Source organism: Sclerotinia sclerotiorum, genomic scaffold, assembly GCF_000146945.2.
Source record: "Sclerotinia sclerotiorum 1980 UF-70 scaffold_11 genomic scaffold, whole genome shotgun sequence".
Taxonomy (NCBI): domain Eukaryota; kingdom Fungi; phylum Ascomycota; class Leotiomycetes; order Helotiales; family Sclerotiniaceae; genus Sclerotinia; species Sclerotinia sclerotiorum.
The window spans coordinates 179,830-198,438 of NW_001820825.1; the positions used below are offsets into that span (position 1 = coordinate 179,830).

Consider the following 18,609-nt stretch of genomic DNA (forward strand, 5'->3'; position numbering starts at 1 on the left):
TACTAACAATTGTCCCATTTAATATAGAGTGTCCCGGAGCATTTGGTCCCTTTTCGATTGAGAAATGCAGATTGATCAATTAGCTTTCTTACCAGGTATCTACATCATACATCATACAGCAAATAGTAGGTATAAGAAAAGATGGAATTCTGTGTGGATTGGTTAAGAATTCTCTTTCCATAAAGAATTGTCTTAATTGAATACTTTTCTCTTCTTCAGCAAGTTCAATATATCAAACACAGAATCAAACTCACTCATCAACGAATTAAATATGTCTGCTGAGAAGGGTCATTTCGAAGAGGGTATGTTGTGAAGATTAGGATCACCTCCTTGTATTCTGCTACTGCGCTCATACACTCTCAACAACACGTTCCTTCAATATACTAACAAATAAACCTACAGGTCACCAACCTCCCGTTTCCCATCAATCTAAAACCCCAGGTAAACAAACCGAGTTACCAAAAGAAGCCATTAACGATCAACTTCCCACCGACGATGGTGGTTATCAACCCTATGTCGCCGCCGGCAAGCTCAAAGGCAAGAAAGCTTTAATTACCGGTGGAGATAGTGGAATTGGTCGTGCCGTCGCTATACTGTATGCGATGGAAGGAGCCGAAAGTTCCATCATCTACACACCAGACGAAGAAAAAGATGCACAAGAAACTAAGGAGATGGTTGAAGCCAAGGGAGGAAAATTGCATTTATTCTCGGCTGATTTGAAGAGTCATCAGGCTTGTAAGAATGTGGCTGAGAAAGCTAAGGAGACGATGGGGAAAATTAATATTTTGGTTTTGAATCATGGTACTCAGATGATGGTTGAGACTATTGATGATTTAACTGAGTATGTTCTTTCTTTTGCTTGTTGTTGGTTGAAGAAATAGGTATATGAAGATGCTAATATCAAATAGGGATCAATGGATTAACACTTTCAATGTGAATATCCATCCATTCTTCTTCCTTTCCAAATACATTCTCCCTCAAATGTCCCGCGGAGACACAATCATCACTTGTGCCTCTGTAAACCCATACGTCGGACGTCCAGATCTCCTCGAGTAAGTATATTCTCTTCCACTCCCCCCAACCATGCACTTAACACCCATTCCCATCAAACTTCGTTCGTTCAACCCCACTAACAAACAACCCCTCTAGCTACACCGCAACCAAAGGCGCCATCGTAGCCTTCACACGTGCACTCTCAAACCAACAAATCAGCAAAGGTATCCGCATCAACGCCGTATGTCCCGGTCCTATCTGGACACCTCTCATCCCAGCAACTATGAATGAAAAAGCTCAGAAGGAATTTACGTCGCCGATGGGTAGACCAGGACAACCGGTTGAGGTGGCGACTTGTTTTGTGTTTTTGGCAAGTAAGGATAGTAGTTTTATTAGTGGACAGAGTTTGCATCCTAATGGGGGGACGCAGGTGGGTTCTTAGAGAGAGGGAGAGGGGAGAGGGAAAGGGGAAGGGGTATATGATGGGTTGTGGATGAGGGATGAGGGATGAATTAAGGTTTAGGTTATTATGATGTGCATTTAATTACATACATACATGCATATATGCATACCTATTTCATGAACGCGCAACACACAAAGTGACTATATTCTTCCTCCATGAGCAATTAAATTCTTAGTAAATCAATTTTTATAAATTACACAAAGTAATATGATGATCGATTTTCCACCAAATTGTATTTCAGTATCAGAATAATATTAGTAACGGTCTGGAGAAATCTCCGTTGAATTCTATTTCTACAGAGTATAGTATATATGTGCAATCTTTTCCTCGTCTAGAAAGCGATATTCCTCCTTCAGCGCTTATGTGGTCTGCAGATATCTTGCACACAGTCATGTCGCGAGTAGTGATTCTTAGCATTAAGAGATTAGACTGCGGACTCGAGATATTGGATTGTGATTGTATGTGGACAGATTATAGCTCTTGGAAATCGTTAAAGGCGGGATATTTAAATTGAACTTCGGAGTATATATTAGTCCTTCTCAAAGTTCTGGTTTAGGTAAGGTTAAATCTTATAGAATACTTTGGATATGAAGGGATTCGTTGTTTTCTTTTTGGGGGTTAATACTGTGGTGAGAATGGGAATGTGCTGAGCTAATTAGAGTAACTAATTGTTTAGATGGTGGATGGTGGGGGAACTTCGTTCTGGGAGTGCGCAGTTTGTAGGGGGTAGGAGATTTGTGGTTTGGAGATGTGGGTGCTGGCTTTTTGTGGGAATTGGAAATGAGGAGGAGGGGGAGGGAAGGGGTGGCGGAGGGTGGAGTAAAGAGGATGTGGTAGGAAAGATGTGGGAGGAGGGATGTGGTGGGAAAAAATATATAGGAGAAAAGAGCCAATAGAGAAGATCCAATTCTGACGATATTCGAAAACTGGGCCCCTTTTCCACATTCGCACTTCTCGCTAGAACCCAGGTTCTAACAATGGTGTAAGTAAAGGTTTGTAATACTGTCTTCCATGTCACCAAGTCAATATCTGCACAGATCTCTGTAAGAACAATATTAAATGTTTCAATGTGGAAGGAGAAGGAAGGATCTTGGTTCAAATATTGCTGTGGGGGGGGAGGGGGGTTGAGGGAGGAGGTGAAGCGAGCATCATAGGTTGGTGAACCGACTGATGGTGGAAAAGAATTAAGAAGCGGGTTCCGCTGAGAGATTGTATGGAGAGGATTAAGGGAAGTGGATGGAATATGGAAAGATTGACGAATGCCAAAATACAGGCGTGGAGAGGGAGGAGATCTGATGGTTGAGATTTTGAAGCTAATGCATTTCCTCTGAATTTGTGGATTTCCCATTCAACCTCCAAGTCCGTGGCCAACTACCAGCGAGCAAGAGAAGGGCTGAGACTGCTCGTTCGATGTATCATCCTCTTGACAATCGAGCGACATTGATTGATAGTCACTACGCCCCTGGGTATTCAAAAATGGTCTGCAATGTCCCATTGTGAAACATTATGATCAATTTATACCTAAGGTTAGATCATAACCATTTTTCAACCGCTCTCATACATTGACGCTGTGATCATAACTCGTATATAAAGCTGACTCTGCGAGTTAACACAAACGCAATTTGAGCACATATAGTGTAGTGAATCCTTGTTCATTGACTACCTAGGTACATAATGTAGGATCCCCCAGGGTGGGTTCTAAATGCCTTGCCATGCATGGCATGTAAGTCAAGTAACCTTAGATATCCAATCATAAGAAGCAGCCTTGCAGCATCTTTTCGTGCAGATAACCTTATTGTAGCCCTGAAGCAGCAATGTAACTGAAGACATTGATACTCAGCGCGCTATCGCCCACAAAAGTTTCACCAATCTATCAATAAAGGTATTGTACTTACTAAAAAGCAGACATTTTATGAGGTTCAATATTTGAACAACATTGGGTGTGTTGTAACATTTTCCTATGGATGGCCTAATGTGATCGGTAGAAGCTCGGTAAAACCACCATCGTCATCTCTAACTAGAGGTGAGAGGATACAACACGAAAATAAAGCTACATGCGCCAATGAATGAAATAACTCACAAACCGAATGGATATATGAACATAAGATGTACTGAGGATCAATGAATGGTTCTCCAGTTACAACATTCATTTTATTTAAAGCTGGCAATTAGACGCCATGCTTTCCGCCTTTACAGCTCGACCTATCGTTGAGCTCCGCCAGCGAGACAAATCGAAGATTGAGTCTATACTTGCATTTGGTAAGTTTACAGCTTGAGAAAGAAACCTCAACTAATTCTATACAGGCGATCGATTGATAGTTGGTCTGAATACGGGAAGTTTACGCATATATCAAGTTAACGACACACCGGGCGATATCGGTTTACTTCGAGAGGTCGAGAAGTTCTCTACTCGAGCAGTAGAGCAGCTAGCACGAATAAAGGAGGCCAATGTTTTGATATCTTTATCGAATTATTATGTCTCGATACATGATCTGCAGACGTATGCTTTACAGGAACAGTTGACGAGGACTAAGAATGCTTCCACTTTCGCTGTTACATCAAATATTGTCAAAGACCCAGCCACAGGAATACCAGAGATTATATCAAGACTTGCAGTTGCCGTCAAACGAAGGTTGTTGATATGGTCGTGGCACCAATCTGAGTTATCGTCCGAGACGACGGAAATTACGCTCGCAGAATCTATTCGAACTTTGACTTGGGCATCTGCGACTAAGATAATTTGTGGCATGAACTCTGGATATGTCATTGTTGATATCAATTCCCATGAAATTGAAGATATTGTTGGGCCAGGAGCTATTGGAGGCGCGACAAGTAATCAAGGCGGTAGATTTGGTGGCATGGGCTCTGCGAGCATGGGTTATATGGGTCTGGGAGGTTATATACCCAAGCCACTGGCGACGAAGCTTGCAGATGGAGAAATCCTGCTTGCAAAGGATATAAATTCTCTTTTCATAACATCGGAAGGGAAGCCAATAGAGAAAAGGCAAATCCCTTGGCAGCCAGCGCCGGACGCTATTGGATATTCATATCCATATATTATTACTCTTCAAGCACCATCTAAAGGAATGCTCGAGGTTAGGAATCCAGATACTCTATCTCTTTTGCAAACGATACCGCTACCTAATGCGAATCAGTTGCATTTTCCGCCTCCAAATATTAGCTTAGCACACGCTGGAAAAGGTTTCCATGTGGCTAGTGAGCGATGTATATGGCGAATGGGTGCTGAGGATTATGATTCACAAATTGACGAACTCGTTGAAAAGGGACGCTACGATGAAGCACTTAGCATTCTTAATATGCTTGAAGATGCTCTACTACACAATAAGACTGAACGAGTACAACAAGTGGAAGCTCTCAAGTCGAAACTTTATTTTGATCAACAAATTGAGCAAGCTCAGGCTTTGTTTAATCAACGCAAATACCGTGCAGCAATCGATATATTTATTGCTATTGAAGCACCCCCGGAACGTGTGATCAAGTTGTATCCAAAGGCAATAGCTGGTGATCTGTCGGTCGTTGAGGAGAAAAATGGTGATGTCGAAACGGATAACGATGAAACCAACGGTAGTGCAAATAGCGATTCAGATTCGAAGGATTCCCTAAAGCCAGCCGCCGTCAAGAAGTTAATCAGGAACCATAAAAAATCTAGCTCGGATGCATCGTCAATTAGATCTTTTATGAAGCAAGATAATTCAGACAATGATAGTGCAAGTATAAAAGCAGTTCCAGTTGAAGAGGGCCCTCTCGAAGGCAAAGATCTAGTTACAGCAGCCAAGGAGCTTAATGCTTTCCTCGTGGATGCGCGAACGAGACTAAAGAAGTTCTTAGATTCCGAGACTGGAAAAATCATTCCTCCGAAAGAAAATGGCCATGGAGAAGCACCTGAACCCACATTTGATTCTCTTCTGGCTGCTCCCGAATCGGAAGCTGAAGCAGAGAAAGACCGCGAGCAAAAATTGCTGGAAACGGCGAAATTAGTAGATACTACTCTTTTCCGTTCTTATATGCTATCAATGCCGAGTTTGGCGGGACCACTGTTTCGATTGCCAAACTTCTGCGATCCAGATGTGGTCAATGAGAAATTATTAGAGACCGGAAGATTTAATGACCTCGTTGATTTCTTCCATGGCAAAAAATTGCATCGTCCTGCCCTGGAGCTTCTAAAGAAGTTTGGTATGGGAGAAGAAGAGAATGAACAAGCCCCAACATTACATGGACCTCAAAGAACCGTTGGCTATCTTCAACATTTACCTCCCGAGATGATTGATCTGATTCTTGAATTCGCAGAATGGCCTCTACGAGCTGATCCTGATCTTGGTATGGAAATATTCCTAGCCGATACAGAGAATGCGGAGACATTGCCGAGGGAGAAAGTCCTCAATTTTCTGCACAATATCGATATCAATCTTGAGGTTAGGTACTTGGAGCATGTGATCAATGAGCTTAATGATATGACTGCCGATTTCCACAATCGACTTGTTGGTGCATATATGCAAGAATTGAAGCAACGGCTGGATAGAGACTCCGAACAATGGAAAGATTTAATGGGACGAATGGTATCATTCTTACGGTCGAGTAACATATATTCTTGTGGAAGGGCATTTGGGTTGATAGACAGAGAAGGTATGATTCAACTATCAAAGATGGAACCTAAATTTATTAACATTCATCATAGATCCAAACTTCTACGAAGCCCAGGCTGTTGTATTAAGTAACATGGGTTCACATAAACAGGCACTTGAAATATATGTATTCAAGATTAAGGACTTTGAGAAGGCCGAAGAGTGAGTATTCGGGCTTGAAATTTGTTGAGATTGCTTATGCTGACATCCTCAGATATTGTAACAGGGTCCATATGAACCAAGAAGCTTCAATGTCATCACCAGTCCCGACACACCGCGCATCTAAATCAGAGAAGGGCGACCCTCTACCTTCTATATATCACACACTTCTTTCTCTTTATCTTAAGCCATTACCCCCATATAAACCCAACTGGCCACCTGCTTTGCAGCTTCTATCAAGACATGGTTCACGTCTACCTGCATCCTCTACCCTTGATCTGATTCCGGAAAAGCTTCCTGTGGCAGAACTCGAATCATATTTCCGTGGTCGTATACGAGCTGCAAATTCGATCGTCAATGAATCTCGGGTTGTGGCAGGATTGAGAAAGAGTGAAGTTGTGCGTGCGCAAGCAACGTTATTGCTAGGTGACGGTTTACCAAATGGTCAAGGGGGGAGGAATAGGAGAGTTGTCGTAAGCGATGAGAGGGTATGTGGTGTTTGTCATAAGAGATTGGGAGGTAGTGTTATTGCTGTCTTGTCGGATAGTTCGGTTGTACATTATGGGTGTTTGGGTCGAGCAAATGTGCAACGTCCATCTTCGTCGCGAGGCTCGTGGGGAGGACGATAATATTTACTTCGTGTGAATGGTGATGGTTACATAGCGATGGAGTTTTTGGAAGGATCGGCAATGTAGCATCGAGCATTATAATCATGAAATAATTCAATCTTCCTCTTCCACAACCTCTTCACCATAATTATCTTCTTCCTTGGCTTCATCAATTACCCCACCATTATTGACCTTTGATCCATTTGCATTTCCAGTCTCTCGCACTTTATCTTCCTCCATTCGTGCAGTCAACTCCTTGTTGATCCTCTCTTGCATGGCCACTGTAGCTTTCCGCAATGCCCCTAAATACGAGGTCCTATCGCTCACTTTGTCTGATGTAGGCGTAGGTAGCTTATGAACGTGCTCAAACTTTTCGTTGCTGGGAGAAGAATATGTTGCCGACAAGATCTGGTAAGAAGTCTCATGTTCAGCCGCAGAAGGAGTGGTGGTCGTATCTGGTATCGCCATTGCTATCTTCTTTCTTTCCTTCTTTCCTTTGTATTCGCACAATCTAAAGTATTGTAAGGATGTATTTTTAATATTTGATTTATCGTTTCAGGCCAAAAAAGCGATGTTTGGAATTGAATTTGTTAGTTTAGGTCGGCTTTCTGGTTTTGGCGCCGGAGACTAGGTCTAAGATCCCCCGCCAAAGTCCAAACGACAAGGCCCGAGTCAACAAATGAAAAGCCAAAGCAACATCAAACCACTCCAAAAACTAACAAGGGACTTGTTACCATCAGACATGGTTTAAAATCCCAGATGCTACTGCATCGCATGTCATACACCCCATTTTTTTGATCCTTACGATATTCAAAACCTCACCCACACCAACATCATCATCATCGTCTGGATTCATGATCAGATCTTCTTCATTCTTCCCTCCCTTGCGGAAATGTCCAAGACACAGCGTCGTTCGCTACAATCGATGCCCCGCTGTTGTACCCTGAAAGATACGGAAGACTAACGCAAAAGATATAAAAGTCCCACTTCCACAAAGATAACCATGTCACAGTCAACAGGGCCTCCTGTGCCAAGGGCACCAGGGAGCTTTTCTCCAATTGTGCAACAGGCCTCAACGACTCAACGACTCCCACTGCGAAGAGTTGAGTCCTCGTCGTCGGAAGATTTACCTCTACCTCCATCCCTTTCCAGCAAAGTTCGTCCACAGTCGCAGAATGCGCCTGCCCCTCCACGACCTTTCTACGCCCAATCAACCAAGAGCAACTCAAGCACCACCAGTCTGCAAAACTTCTCGCGACCAACTCTCGCACAAGTAAGAACTGATATTGGCGGTACACCGTTGAGGAATGCATCGCCTCTCACTCCTGTAGCTTCAAAATCATCCTTTAGCGATTTCAAAAGTCACGGACGCAAGCATTCACAAACTCAAGGTTCTTTTGAGCCTTACTTGCCAACAGCCGCATCATCCAATTTTGGAAATATGTCAAATTTAAACACTGGAGTTTCTGCGAGTCACATCGCTGCTCAAGCTGCTATGCAACATCAATCGCAACATGCGCGCCAAAGATCCCAGACTGTACCAACTCCACAATTGGATACCTCGTCGAGTAGCCCTGAAAGTCGCAGACCTTCAAAAGGTCCTATTTCACCACCTTTATTGAGTTTGACAGAAGCTTCAGCTCCGAGGGATCCTTCATTCGGTGGACAAGGGTATCATAATGGATTGCTTGGGGGAGGATCGAGTGCGGCTCAAACAGCTGCAAGTGTTGTGTTTTCAAAATCTCCTGGATCATCACCAGCATTGACATCTACGGAATATGAACAACGAAACCAAGCGCAAGCTCAAGCTCAAGCAAAAGCGCAAGCTCAAACCCAGTTGCAGGCGCAAGCACAGCCTCAGATGCAGGTACAAACCGAAAAGCCTGCTAAAACAGAAAAGTCTAAAGTCAAATTATTCTCGAGGCCTGGAAAGATTGGTATAAGCAAGGATAAAGAAGTAAAATCTGGAGCTCTTCCAAGTCCTAGTATGCTTGCTTCTGTGAATTAAATATGAGGAATATGCAAAACTGACCACAACGCAGGTGCTTTAGGTTCCGCAAGTATGTACAGCATGGCGAATTCTTCCTCAGCGACGATACGACCAATTGATACACCACAACCAGAAAAGGAGAAAGACAAGGAAAAACATAAACACCACTTTTTATCTCGCCAGAAACACAAGTTGAGCAGTAAAGACGATCATCATTTACCATTATCATCAGCGGCATCAAATTCCAAACCCGTGGATCCTAATGCACCGAGCAGTCTATATAATTTCAATCTTCCACCAAGTCCAGGTCCTACATCTACAAGTTTTGCAAAGAGCATGAGCGGTTTGGATTTGAGGCATGGTGGGAGAGCTTTGCGAGAGAAGAAAAAGGAAGAGAAGAATGAAACGTTGAGAGAAGGAGAATTATCATATCAGAATAGTAACGAGTGGCCTGGACCATCTAGTCTTGGTTCAGCAGGGGCAGCGTCATACTTAGGTCCCGGTGGTGTAGGCTATCCTTCCAGCACTTTTGGACCTGACACATCAGATTTGGGAAAATATGGATTGAACAATATGGCAGCAGATGATGCATGGCCATTTTTAAAAGCAAAATTATTGGTTATATTTGAGGGCGAAGATCTAAGGTTGTGTGTGGAGGATCTCAATCGTCTAGTCACGTAAGTCTTTTTATCCCTTCGTATATCTTACCAGACTGACAATGTTACAGCACCCATATCCAGCGATGTATACAAAAAAGATGCCCAAGTTCTATTATAGACGATCTAAGAGAATTACTCGAAACAGGCTTTAGATCTCTTGATCAAACTTTGCGTCGAACTCCTGATGATCGGCTAATACCCCACCTCGTGGAAATGTGGATCTTTACTTTTACATCCGTCCTCCCTTACATGCAAGCCGTCTTCCTTCCACTTGATCTCGAATTTTCTGGCCATGGGCCACTAATGTCACCAGAAGCAGCACGCGAAGCCTGGGGCACCCTTCCTCCATCTCAACCCGACTCCTCTCCTAATGTCCCTAAAATTCGTCCCCTTGAGGTACGCAAAATAGTCCTGATTGCATACCGCGACACAGTAATTATTCCTCGTTATGAAATATTAAAGGGACTATTCTCACGTCTCTCACTCGATTCTATCAGTCTCAGCATCCCGAACTCTGATATGAGATCTCTTAGTCCAGATAGTCAAGGAAGACCAGGTACAGCTATCAGTTTAGATCCCAGTCATGGATCTTATTCTTCTCAAAATACTACGCTTTTAGGAGGTGGTAGTTCGGCCGGTGATGGTCCAGGTTCACGCTCACGTGCCATCTCAAATGTGAGTTATGGTTCTGAACAATCCGCAGGTGGAGGCGGCGGTCTTGGTATTTCTGGGATGCCACCCCCTCCAAGACCCTTTACTCCAAGTAGTACACATCCTGCTGTGGGATATGGATTGAGTGCGAGAGAGAGGAGACAGGCAAATGTTGAAGATTCTTCAAAGAAACTTACAGAGGCCGTGGGTAGAATGCTACAATGTATGAGTGTGCTTAGTAGCGTGGGTATACGAGCAGGAAATGATTCAAGTCAGGAGAAAATGGAAGATCTAGGACGTGGACTTAAGCTGAATTGGTTGGGAAGAGGTAGAACGGGGAGAAATAGAAGGGGATTGGTTGGTGGGAGAGTGGGACAAACAGTGGCGAATTTGTGATGATTCATGAGTTTTCTGCTCACAATCATAGAAAGTCATACTACTAGGTGTTTTGGTACCTTTTTGCTTTTTGGTCGGTTCACGATGGGTGGATGGGTAAACCGGGGTGAATGGGTAGGTGGTCAGTTATATGATTTTTGGATTTGGTGTTTGGTGGAGTCATGTCTTCCGGCATGGGTATTGGTAAAGGTAAAGGGTTGAAGGTTCTACCGAAAGTATTTTTCTTTTACCTACACTTTCCATCTGGTCTCGTTTGAATTGCATTAAATGGAATGTAAAATAGATGAGTGAGGACTCACACTCGCTAAATGGTTTGGATGGTTTGGGATTTGGGTTGTGAATCAATTGCTTGGCTTTAGTTTAACTTTGTAAGATATGATAGGGTTATGATAGGGGTGTTAGCAAAACACGGTATGGTGGAATATTTATATTTTATAGACATATTATCATGCATGATAGATGGGGAAATGAGAAAATATGTATTTGAAGATATACATCAACTGTTTGGGAGAAATATGTGAGGAAATTTGAAGATTTGAGATTCGGTTTGTTAGGAAGAGATATGGGGGTGCTAGGAGATGGGTTGTATGATTGAGATTCATTGAACAGGTTGAATAAGTAGTAGTTTATCATACGACACTCCGCGTATGCAATAAGTATTAAAACTTATAATAGCAAGAAAAAACCTTCTTTTTCCTGTTATCGCTCGCCAACATGGAGGAGATATCTGGATTGTTATCGTTACCAAAAGACTAAAGTTCAGCTCCAATATTGCAGGGGAGAGGTAGACCTTAGGCTCAGCCGCGTAGGAATTTAGTGGATCGGTGGGGTCGCTTTCACACTATTTTCGCAATACACCCCGTTTTCAACCATTGTCGTTATTTGTGAGAGAGAGAAAAATGATGATTGAAAGAACTTTGCATTCTTATACAAATAGAACAGTGGTGTTTGATATTGTAAGCCCGTCTAAGTATATAGGTAGAATATATTATCGTAGGATTCACCAACAATTTTTATTGTAGCACATGAGAAAATTAAGCTTAATCTTCAGGGCTTCACATTTTATCTCTCGTGGCATATCAACAGGCGGTACGGTACGGTGACGTATTATAAGGCTGGGCATTCACTAAAACCAAGCTTCAATTTGAAAAAACTAACCTTGATTGCCCCGCGATTCAGCCCCTCGATTCAGCCCCTCATTCGATTCTAAGAAGGGATTGGAAATATTTACTAAAGACTCAAATCGTGTTGTGTTTTGACAAGAAGAAGGATACTATAACTTCTTTCTTCTACAGCAAGTTTTATTCGCAGTCACTATTACTTACCACGCCGACCGTCTATTTACGTGCAGGCTCACGATATCTACACAAGCGGCATAGTACGCTAAGTACCTGACTAGATAGCGACCTTCAATATGGCTACTCAAGCTCCCGCAGATGGCGGATCTAATCCCTCGAAGTTGAAGGAGAAGATGAAGAATCCTCTGGCTAGTTTGAGAGAAAAGTTACATGATACCAAACTTCATGATGTGAAGGTTGGTTTAATCCAGAAGAAGTAAGTTGAAGGATGGGGGTCTGGAATCTACTTTATTGACCACCAAACAGACATCAAATTGGCAAATTAGGAAATCTGGTAAGTTCCCTCATACTCCGGTTGACTTTCGAATATATGTTAATCTTCATATAGTTTAATCCAAATCATCGTCATGACGAAGAACATGAGAAGATCACAGATGAGAAGAGATCAAAGGTTGCTGAATCTCATCGTTTCGAATCATTTGCGCCGGAGAGACCGGGGAATAATATAAAGTGGTATGTGGATGGAAGGGATTACTTTTGGGCTGTATCGATTGCGCTTGAAGCTGCGAAAGAAACTATATATATCGCCGACTGGTGGTTATCGCCAGAACTTTTCATGCGAAGACCTCCATATTATAATCAACAATGGCGTTTGGATCAAATCCTTAAGCGTCGGGCGGAAGCTGGTGTTAAAATTTTTGTTATTGTTTATCGAGAAGTCGAGGTACGTTTTGCAAACGGGATTCTTGTGGTCTTGGTTATTGATCTTCTCATAGGCTGCTCTTACTTGCAATTCTGAACACACGAAACATGCTCTTCAAGCTTTATGTCCTGAAGGAACTCCAGGATATGGAAATATTCAAATTATGCGTCATCCTGATCATAATGTTTTCGAGAATGCTGCGGATATGACATTCTATTGGGCCCATCACGAAAAGTTTATTGTAATTGATTACAATTTGGCATTTATTGGTGGTTTAGATTTATGCTTTGGAAGATGGGATAATCATCAACATCCTCTCGCTGATGTACATCCAGAGGGAGTTTCGACTGAAGTTTGGCCAGGACAGGATTTCAACAATAACCGTGTGATGGACTTTCAAGATGTGGAAGATTGGAAAGCCAACGAATTATCAAAAGCCGAATATGGACGTATGCCATGGCATGATGTTGCTATGGGTGTCGTTGGAGATTGTGTCTATGATATTGCCGAACATTTCGTCTTGAGATGGAATTTTGTCAAAAGAGACAAATATAAACGTGATGAACGATTCGATTGGTTGATTCTTGAGGGTAGAGATGGTGAGAATGAAGATTTGATTGGAGTACAGAGGCCGAAACATCCAGTTGGAGAATACATCGTCCACCCACTTACGCCATTAAATACGAAATCACTAGGACAGCAAGGAACTGTTCATGCTCAAGTCGTTCGAAGTAGCTGCGATTGGTCCAGTGGTATTCTTGTGGAACACAGCATTCAGAATGCTTACAGTGAACTCATCCGAAACGCCCAACATTACGTTTATATCGAGAATCAATTCTTTATCACTGCGACTGGTGATCAACAAGCTCCAATTAGAAATACTATTGGAAGAGCAATCGTCGATGCTGTTGTCAAAGCTGGAAAAGAGGGTAGGAAATTCCGAGTCATCATTTTGATTCCTTCCATTCCAGGTTTTGCAGGTGATCTTAGAGATGAGGCAGCGACAGGAACGAGAGCTATTATGGATTATCAATATAAATCTATCTGTCGAGGTGAACATTCGATATTTGAGCAAATTAGAAAGGAGGGTGTCGATCCTGAAGAACATATATTTTTCTTTAACCTACGATCTTATGATCGTTTAAATGTTACTCCAGCAATCAAGAAACAAGAGGAAGAATCTGGAGTCAAGTATCAAGATGTGCAAAGAGCAGAGGCAGAGGAAATTATGGATTCGGGTATTCATGGTAGAGGTGTTCAAAAGGTTGAAAAGCATGACGAGTTAAAAGATAGAGCTAAGCATGCTTTACATCATGATGACTCTGGAGATGAATCTCTAGAGAAAAGAACTGATGCCAAGAGAAAATTCGAAGCCAAGGCAGAAGCAGCCGGTACGAATCAAAAACCAAGTAGTACTGACAGTGTGGCTAAGAATGCTATGCATATGCAAGGGAATTTGGTTGATGAGCCATGGGAGGGTGATCTTGAAGGAGAAGCCGACAATTGGATTCAAGAAGAACTTTATATTCATGGTAAAGTTCTAATCGTTGATGACAGAACAGTTATTTGCGGAAGTTCTAACCTTAACGATCGTTCACAACTTGGTATTCATGATAGCGAACTATCAATTGTCATGACAGATACAAAGACTATTCCAAGTACAATGAATGGACAACCATACGAAGCAGGTCATCATGCAGCTACTTTGAGGAGGTATCTCTGGCGTGAACATTTAGGATTATTATTACCGCAAGATTTAGATGCGGATAATGATCCTAATGCTCAACCTCCTAATGTTCCAAATGATATTCATGAGGGGGAAACATATCAATTTGTGGAGGATCCTTTGAGTGATGATGTTTGGGAAATGTGGACAAGTAGAGCTACGAAGAATTCTCAAATGTTTAGACAATTATTTCATGCCGATCCGGATAATTTTGGTAAGTTTTTTTTTTCTTGGTCAATCTAACCAATTTGTTTTTTTCTCTCTTTTCTGTCGTTTTCCACATACATATTAATTTATCATCCTACCACCTCACTAACAACACCAAATAGTTAAAACCTTCGACGACTATGATAAATTTCTTCCACCAAAGGGTATTCGTTCAGGTCATATTTATGATCGTATGATTCCTCCTCAGGAAATTAGAGAGAAGTTGGATCAGATTAAGGGACATTTGGTTTGGATGCCTTTGGAGTTTTTGAAGGATGCGCCGATGGCGGAGACGGGGTTGCAGGTTAATAGTTGGACGGAGAGTATTTATACTTAGGTGGGGGAGAAGTTGGGGTATGGGAAGGGGGTTGGAAGGAGAAGGGGGGAATGGAGGGAATGGAGGGAATGGGTAGGAAAGGAAAGGAAGGAGAAAGGAGGGAGGGAACTTCTTTATGATAATTTTGCATAGCTTAGGATGATGAATGGTCCAATGGATGCATGTATGTATGGAGTTAGGTTGGTAATGAACAGACTAGGTATTTAGGAGTAATGATTGATCGAATTGAATTGAATTGAATCAAGATAAAGGGACATGGATGATTTACTTATTTATTTTTTTAACCTGTTTACTTTCTTCATCTAACCCAATGTAATCTTAAGTGATTTATCTCAACCATATCCACAAACAAAAATACCGATGATTACCTACAGTCCGTGTGTTACGAGGTTTGCCGTCTAGATCACGTGGAAGTGCTCCAGGCTCTCGAGGTGGTTTATAACTAGGCGTCAAGCAGGGACTTAAGTAATGACAATAATGATATGCAATTCGTAACTAATAGTAGAGTATACTAAATGATTGATCTTGAGCACGAAGCTCTATACAAAGGGAATCCATCTTGATTATATAGACCTTCATGCCTATGGCTAGTCACGACAGCCAGCGTTCCTGGACAGCCAGCGTTCCTCAGCGGTCCATAACGTGACTTTAATCACGTTACCTTGGTTTAGTCATGTGACGCGGCATAGAAGATAGCCGTTGTAACAATGGATTCCCTTTGTATAGAGCTTCGTGCTCAAGATCAATCATTTAGTATACTCTACTATTAGTTACGAATTGCATATCATTATTGTCATTACTTAAGTCCCTGCTTGACGCCTAGTTATAAACCACCTCGAGAGCCTGGAGCACTTCCACGTGATCTAGACGGCAAACCTCGTAACAATATAAACTGATTTAAAAATTATAAATATTGATTGTATTTTCTCTTGGGATCTTGGATTCTTGGATTTGTAACGATACTGTACTGGAGGCAGCGGCTGCCTAAGGTTTCGTCTGGTTGGTAGTGGTGGGTTAAGGCTTTATCACTGGTATTCACTTGGAAGTGAATTCGTTACTAGATCAAGTAGAATGTAGGTAAACTAATTGATAACTAATTTGAGCACGAAGCTCCTAAATGTAACGATGCTGTACTGGAGGCAGCGGCTGCCTAAGGTTTCGTCTGGTTGGTAGTGGTGGGTTAAGGCTTTATCACTGGTCTTCACTTGGAAGTGAAGTCGTTACTAGATCAAGTAGAATGTAGATAAACTAATTGATAACTAAGTTGAGCACGAAGCTCTTAGACTATGAAACTATCTTAACTATATACTTCTGAATGTTATTGGATAGCCTGGATAGACTAGTCTACCTGGGCTATCCCCTAGACTGGATAGACTAGGCTATCCAGTCTATCCATCACGTGATCCTTAAAAGGCCTCAGGACACTAATCCTGGGACGATTCTGATCCTAGGATAATTGTGATTCGTGACACTAAACTATGAAACTACTCTGACTATATAATGATCGATAAAGGGAGCCCCCAGGAGCTTTCTGGCTCCTCAGGCTCCTAGGGCTCCTTATCACGTGATTACTTTTCATCCCAAGACACTAATCCTAATGGTGAATCGTGACAGGATTCTTGAGTAGCTGATATTTAGACTTTATGTGTTTGTGTCTGTGTGTATATGGATGGACTGTAGAGGGTCTTTAAAAATTCTATGGATAGTGTTTAGCTAGAGACTGTTGATAGATTGGTTAGTAAGGCTATAATCAGTAAAATATACAAATATAAAGGAAGTTTTGTTATATATCAAGGATTTTCGGATGCTCTGATATGTAGGTTTTAGAGTGGTTTGGAGATTGGAGATTAAAAATTGGAGATAAATATTCTAGGGTGGGAGTGACGGGAATTGGGAGGATGGAGGAGTTTTGGGGATTGTTGTTGCATATCTGAAGATTTCGGAAGGTCTGATACACAGATGCTGGATTCTAGGATATGGGTTCTTGAGTGGGATTTGGGGAAGAGGTTTGAGTATTGAGACTAAGATTAAGATTTTACTACTAGATTGGTGGGGAATTCGAAGGAGGGGAAGGTTTTGTTGCATATCTGAGGATTTCGGACGTTCCGATATACAAGTTTTGGATTCTGGATCCTGGATCCTGGGATGTGGGTTCTTAGATGGGAATTGGGAAAGAGGTTTGAGAGTTGAGATTTTGTTACTGGAATGGTGGGGAAGTCAAAATAGAGGAAGCTTTTGTTGCATATCTGAGGATGTCGGCGAGCCCGATATAAAGGTTTTGAATTCCGGGTTCCTGGTTCTTGGGTTGGAGTTGGAGGAGTCGAGAGTTTATTGCTTGAATGGTGAATGGTGGGGAATTCAGAGGGGCAAGTTTTGTTGCATATCTGAGAATGTCGGCCAGTCCGATAAACAGATACTAGGTTCTGGGTTCTTGAATGGAAGTTAGAGGAGGTTTCGGGGTAGAGGGTTGAAATTTTCTTGTTGAAATGGCGGGAATGGGGGGGATTGGAAGGAAGGAGGGGTTTGTTGCATATCTGAAAATCTCGGACGATCCGACAAATCCTTGGGTTGGGAGTTGGGGAGATGAGATGGGTTGGAGCGGGGTAGATTGTATATCTGAGGATTTCGGGGTGCCCGGCTTTTGGACTGTAGATTCTGGGTTTCGGATACTTGAATTATAGATTCTAGGATCCGGGATCCGGGTTCTTGGGTGGAAGTTAGTTAACAGATTTGAGGGTTAGGAGATGAATTAGAGCGAGGTGGGGTGGATTGTTGCATATCTGAAGATTTCGGACAATCCGATACATAGATCCTCGATCCTAGACTCTTTGAATCTTCGCATCTTGAATCTCTGAATGAGGACTTGGAAACTAGGAAGGAGGTTTGAGAGTTGACGATTGAGGGGTACGAGATGATGAATTAGAGCGGGGTGGTGTGGATTTGTTGCATATCTAAACAATTTGGGACGTCCGTTTTTCGAATTCTAGATTCTGGGTTCCGGGTTCTTGGGTGGAAATTGAGGTCTAAGAGTTGAGGGTTGACGGTTAGAAGATAAATTGGAATACGTTTGGATAGCTTTGTTGCATATCTCAAGATCTCGGGGTGTCCGTAGCTTCTGAAATCTTTGATCTTTTGGGTTTGGAGCTGTGAGATGTAGAAGCTATAAGATAAATCTGTTGCACATCTCCAGATCTCGGGGCGTCCGTTTTCAGGATTCCAGATCCTTTAGATCTTTGGGTTCTGAGATTGAAATCGAGATTAGAAGCTATAAAATAAGTAACCTTATGTTGCACATCTCAAGATCTCGGGGTGTCCGTTTTCAAATCTAGAATCTACATTCCATATATTACTCAGCAATAAATCCATTAAGATTGAAATTAAAAGCTACAAGAAAGAAATGTTGCACATCTCCAAATTTCGGCGTGGCCGTTTTCTGAATATTAGAAATTTCCCAATTCTTGGGCTTGGGAGCTGGAGCTTTGATGTTGAGGTCTGAGGTTTGAGGTTTGAGGGTTTGAGGTTCTAGAAGTTTGAGGGAGGGGTGTGAGATGAGTGGTTTGATTGGTTGGTTCGTTGGTTGGTTTGTGATGATGTATTTTTGCGAGTCATTTTTTTCTACATGTCATTAGGTACCTACTGTACCTAGATACTCTAAGGTTATCTAATAATATCTTGTCATGTCTTGTCTTGTCATGTCTTGTCTTGTCATGTCTTGTCTCGATAAGTTTATAACCTTAAACATTACCATTACCATTACCATTCACATTCCCCATATT

General features: G+C 42.1%; 6 protein-coding genes across 6 annotated transcripts; 5 read left to right on the forward strand and 1 right to left on the reverse strand.

The window, feature by feature from the left end:
- Positions 1-271: 271 nt before the first annotated feature.
- SS1G_08188 (hypothetical protein) lies at positions 272-2,759 on the forward strand (the record flags this gene model as incomplete). The annotated part of the gene is made up of 8 exons (XM_001590398.1): positions 272-302; positions 403-841; positions 909-1,052; positions 1,150-1,423; positions 1,990-2,012; positions 2,133-2,289; positions 2,449-2,499; positions 2,646-2,759. 8 exons carry the CDS (start codon positions 272-274, stop codon positions 2,757-2,759), a joined length of 1,233 nt encoding a protein of 410 aa, XP_001590448.1.
- An 874-nt stretch (positions 2,760-3,633) lies between these two features.
- On the forward strand, positions 3,634-6,887 carry SS1G_08189 (hypothetical protein; the record flags this gene model as incomplete). The annotated part of the gene is made up of 4 exons (XM_001590399.1): positions 3,634-3,715; positions 3,776-6,100; positions 6,153-6,261; positions 6,326-6,887. The coding sequence occupies 4 exons, from the start codon at positions 3,634-3,636 to the stop codon at positions 6,885-6,887; spliced, it is 3,078 nt and encodes a 1,025-aa protein (XP_001590449.1).
- Positions 6,888-7,293: 406 nt separating this feature from the next.
- Positions 7,294-7,610, reverse strand: SS1G_08190 (hypothetical protein; the record flags this gene model as incomplete). Its single annotated transcript, XM_001590400.1, has 2 exons — positions 7,294-7,377; positions 7,587-7,610. The coding sequence occupies 2 exons, from the start codon at positions 7,608-7,610 to the stop codon at positions 7,294-7,296; spliced, it is 108 nt and encodes a 35-aa protein (XP_001590450.1).
- A 259-nt stretch (positions 7,611-7,869) lies between these two features.
- On the forward strand, positions 7,870-9,633 carry SS1G_08191 (hypothetical protein; the record flags this gene model as incomplete). Its single annotated transcript, XM_001590401.1, has 3 exons — positions 7,870-8,851; positions 8,918-9,533; positions 9,597-9,633. The coding sequence occupies 3 exons, from the start codon at positions 7,870-7,872 to the stop codon at positions 9,631-9,633; spliced, it is 1,635 nt and encodes a 544-aa protein (XP_001590451.1).
- A 252-nt stretch (positions 9,634-9,885) lies between these two features.
- Positions 9,886-10,562, forward strand: SS1G_08192 (hypothetical protein; the record flags this gene model as incomplete). The annotated part of the gene is made up of 2 exons (XM_001590402.1): positions 9,886-9,911; positions 10,049-10,562. 2 exons carry the CDS (start codon positions 9,886-9,888, stop codon positions 10,560-10,562), a joined length of 540 nt encoding a protein of 179 aa, XP_001590452.1.
- A 1,414-nt stretch (positions 10,563-11,976) lies between these two features.
- SS1G_08193 (hypothetical protein) lies at positions 11,977-14,833 on the forward strand (the record flags this gene model as incomplete). Its single annotated transcript, XM_001590403.1, has 5 exons — positions 11,977-12,116; positions 12,167-12,194; positions 12,249-12,584; positions 12,637-14,503; positions 14,619-14,833. 5 exons carry the CDS (start codon positions 11,977-11,979, stop codon positions 14,831-14,833), a joined length of 2,586 nt encoding a protein of 861 aa, XP_001590453.1.
- Between the last annotated feature and the right edge of the window lie 3,776 nt (positions 14,834-18,609).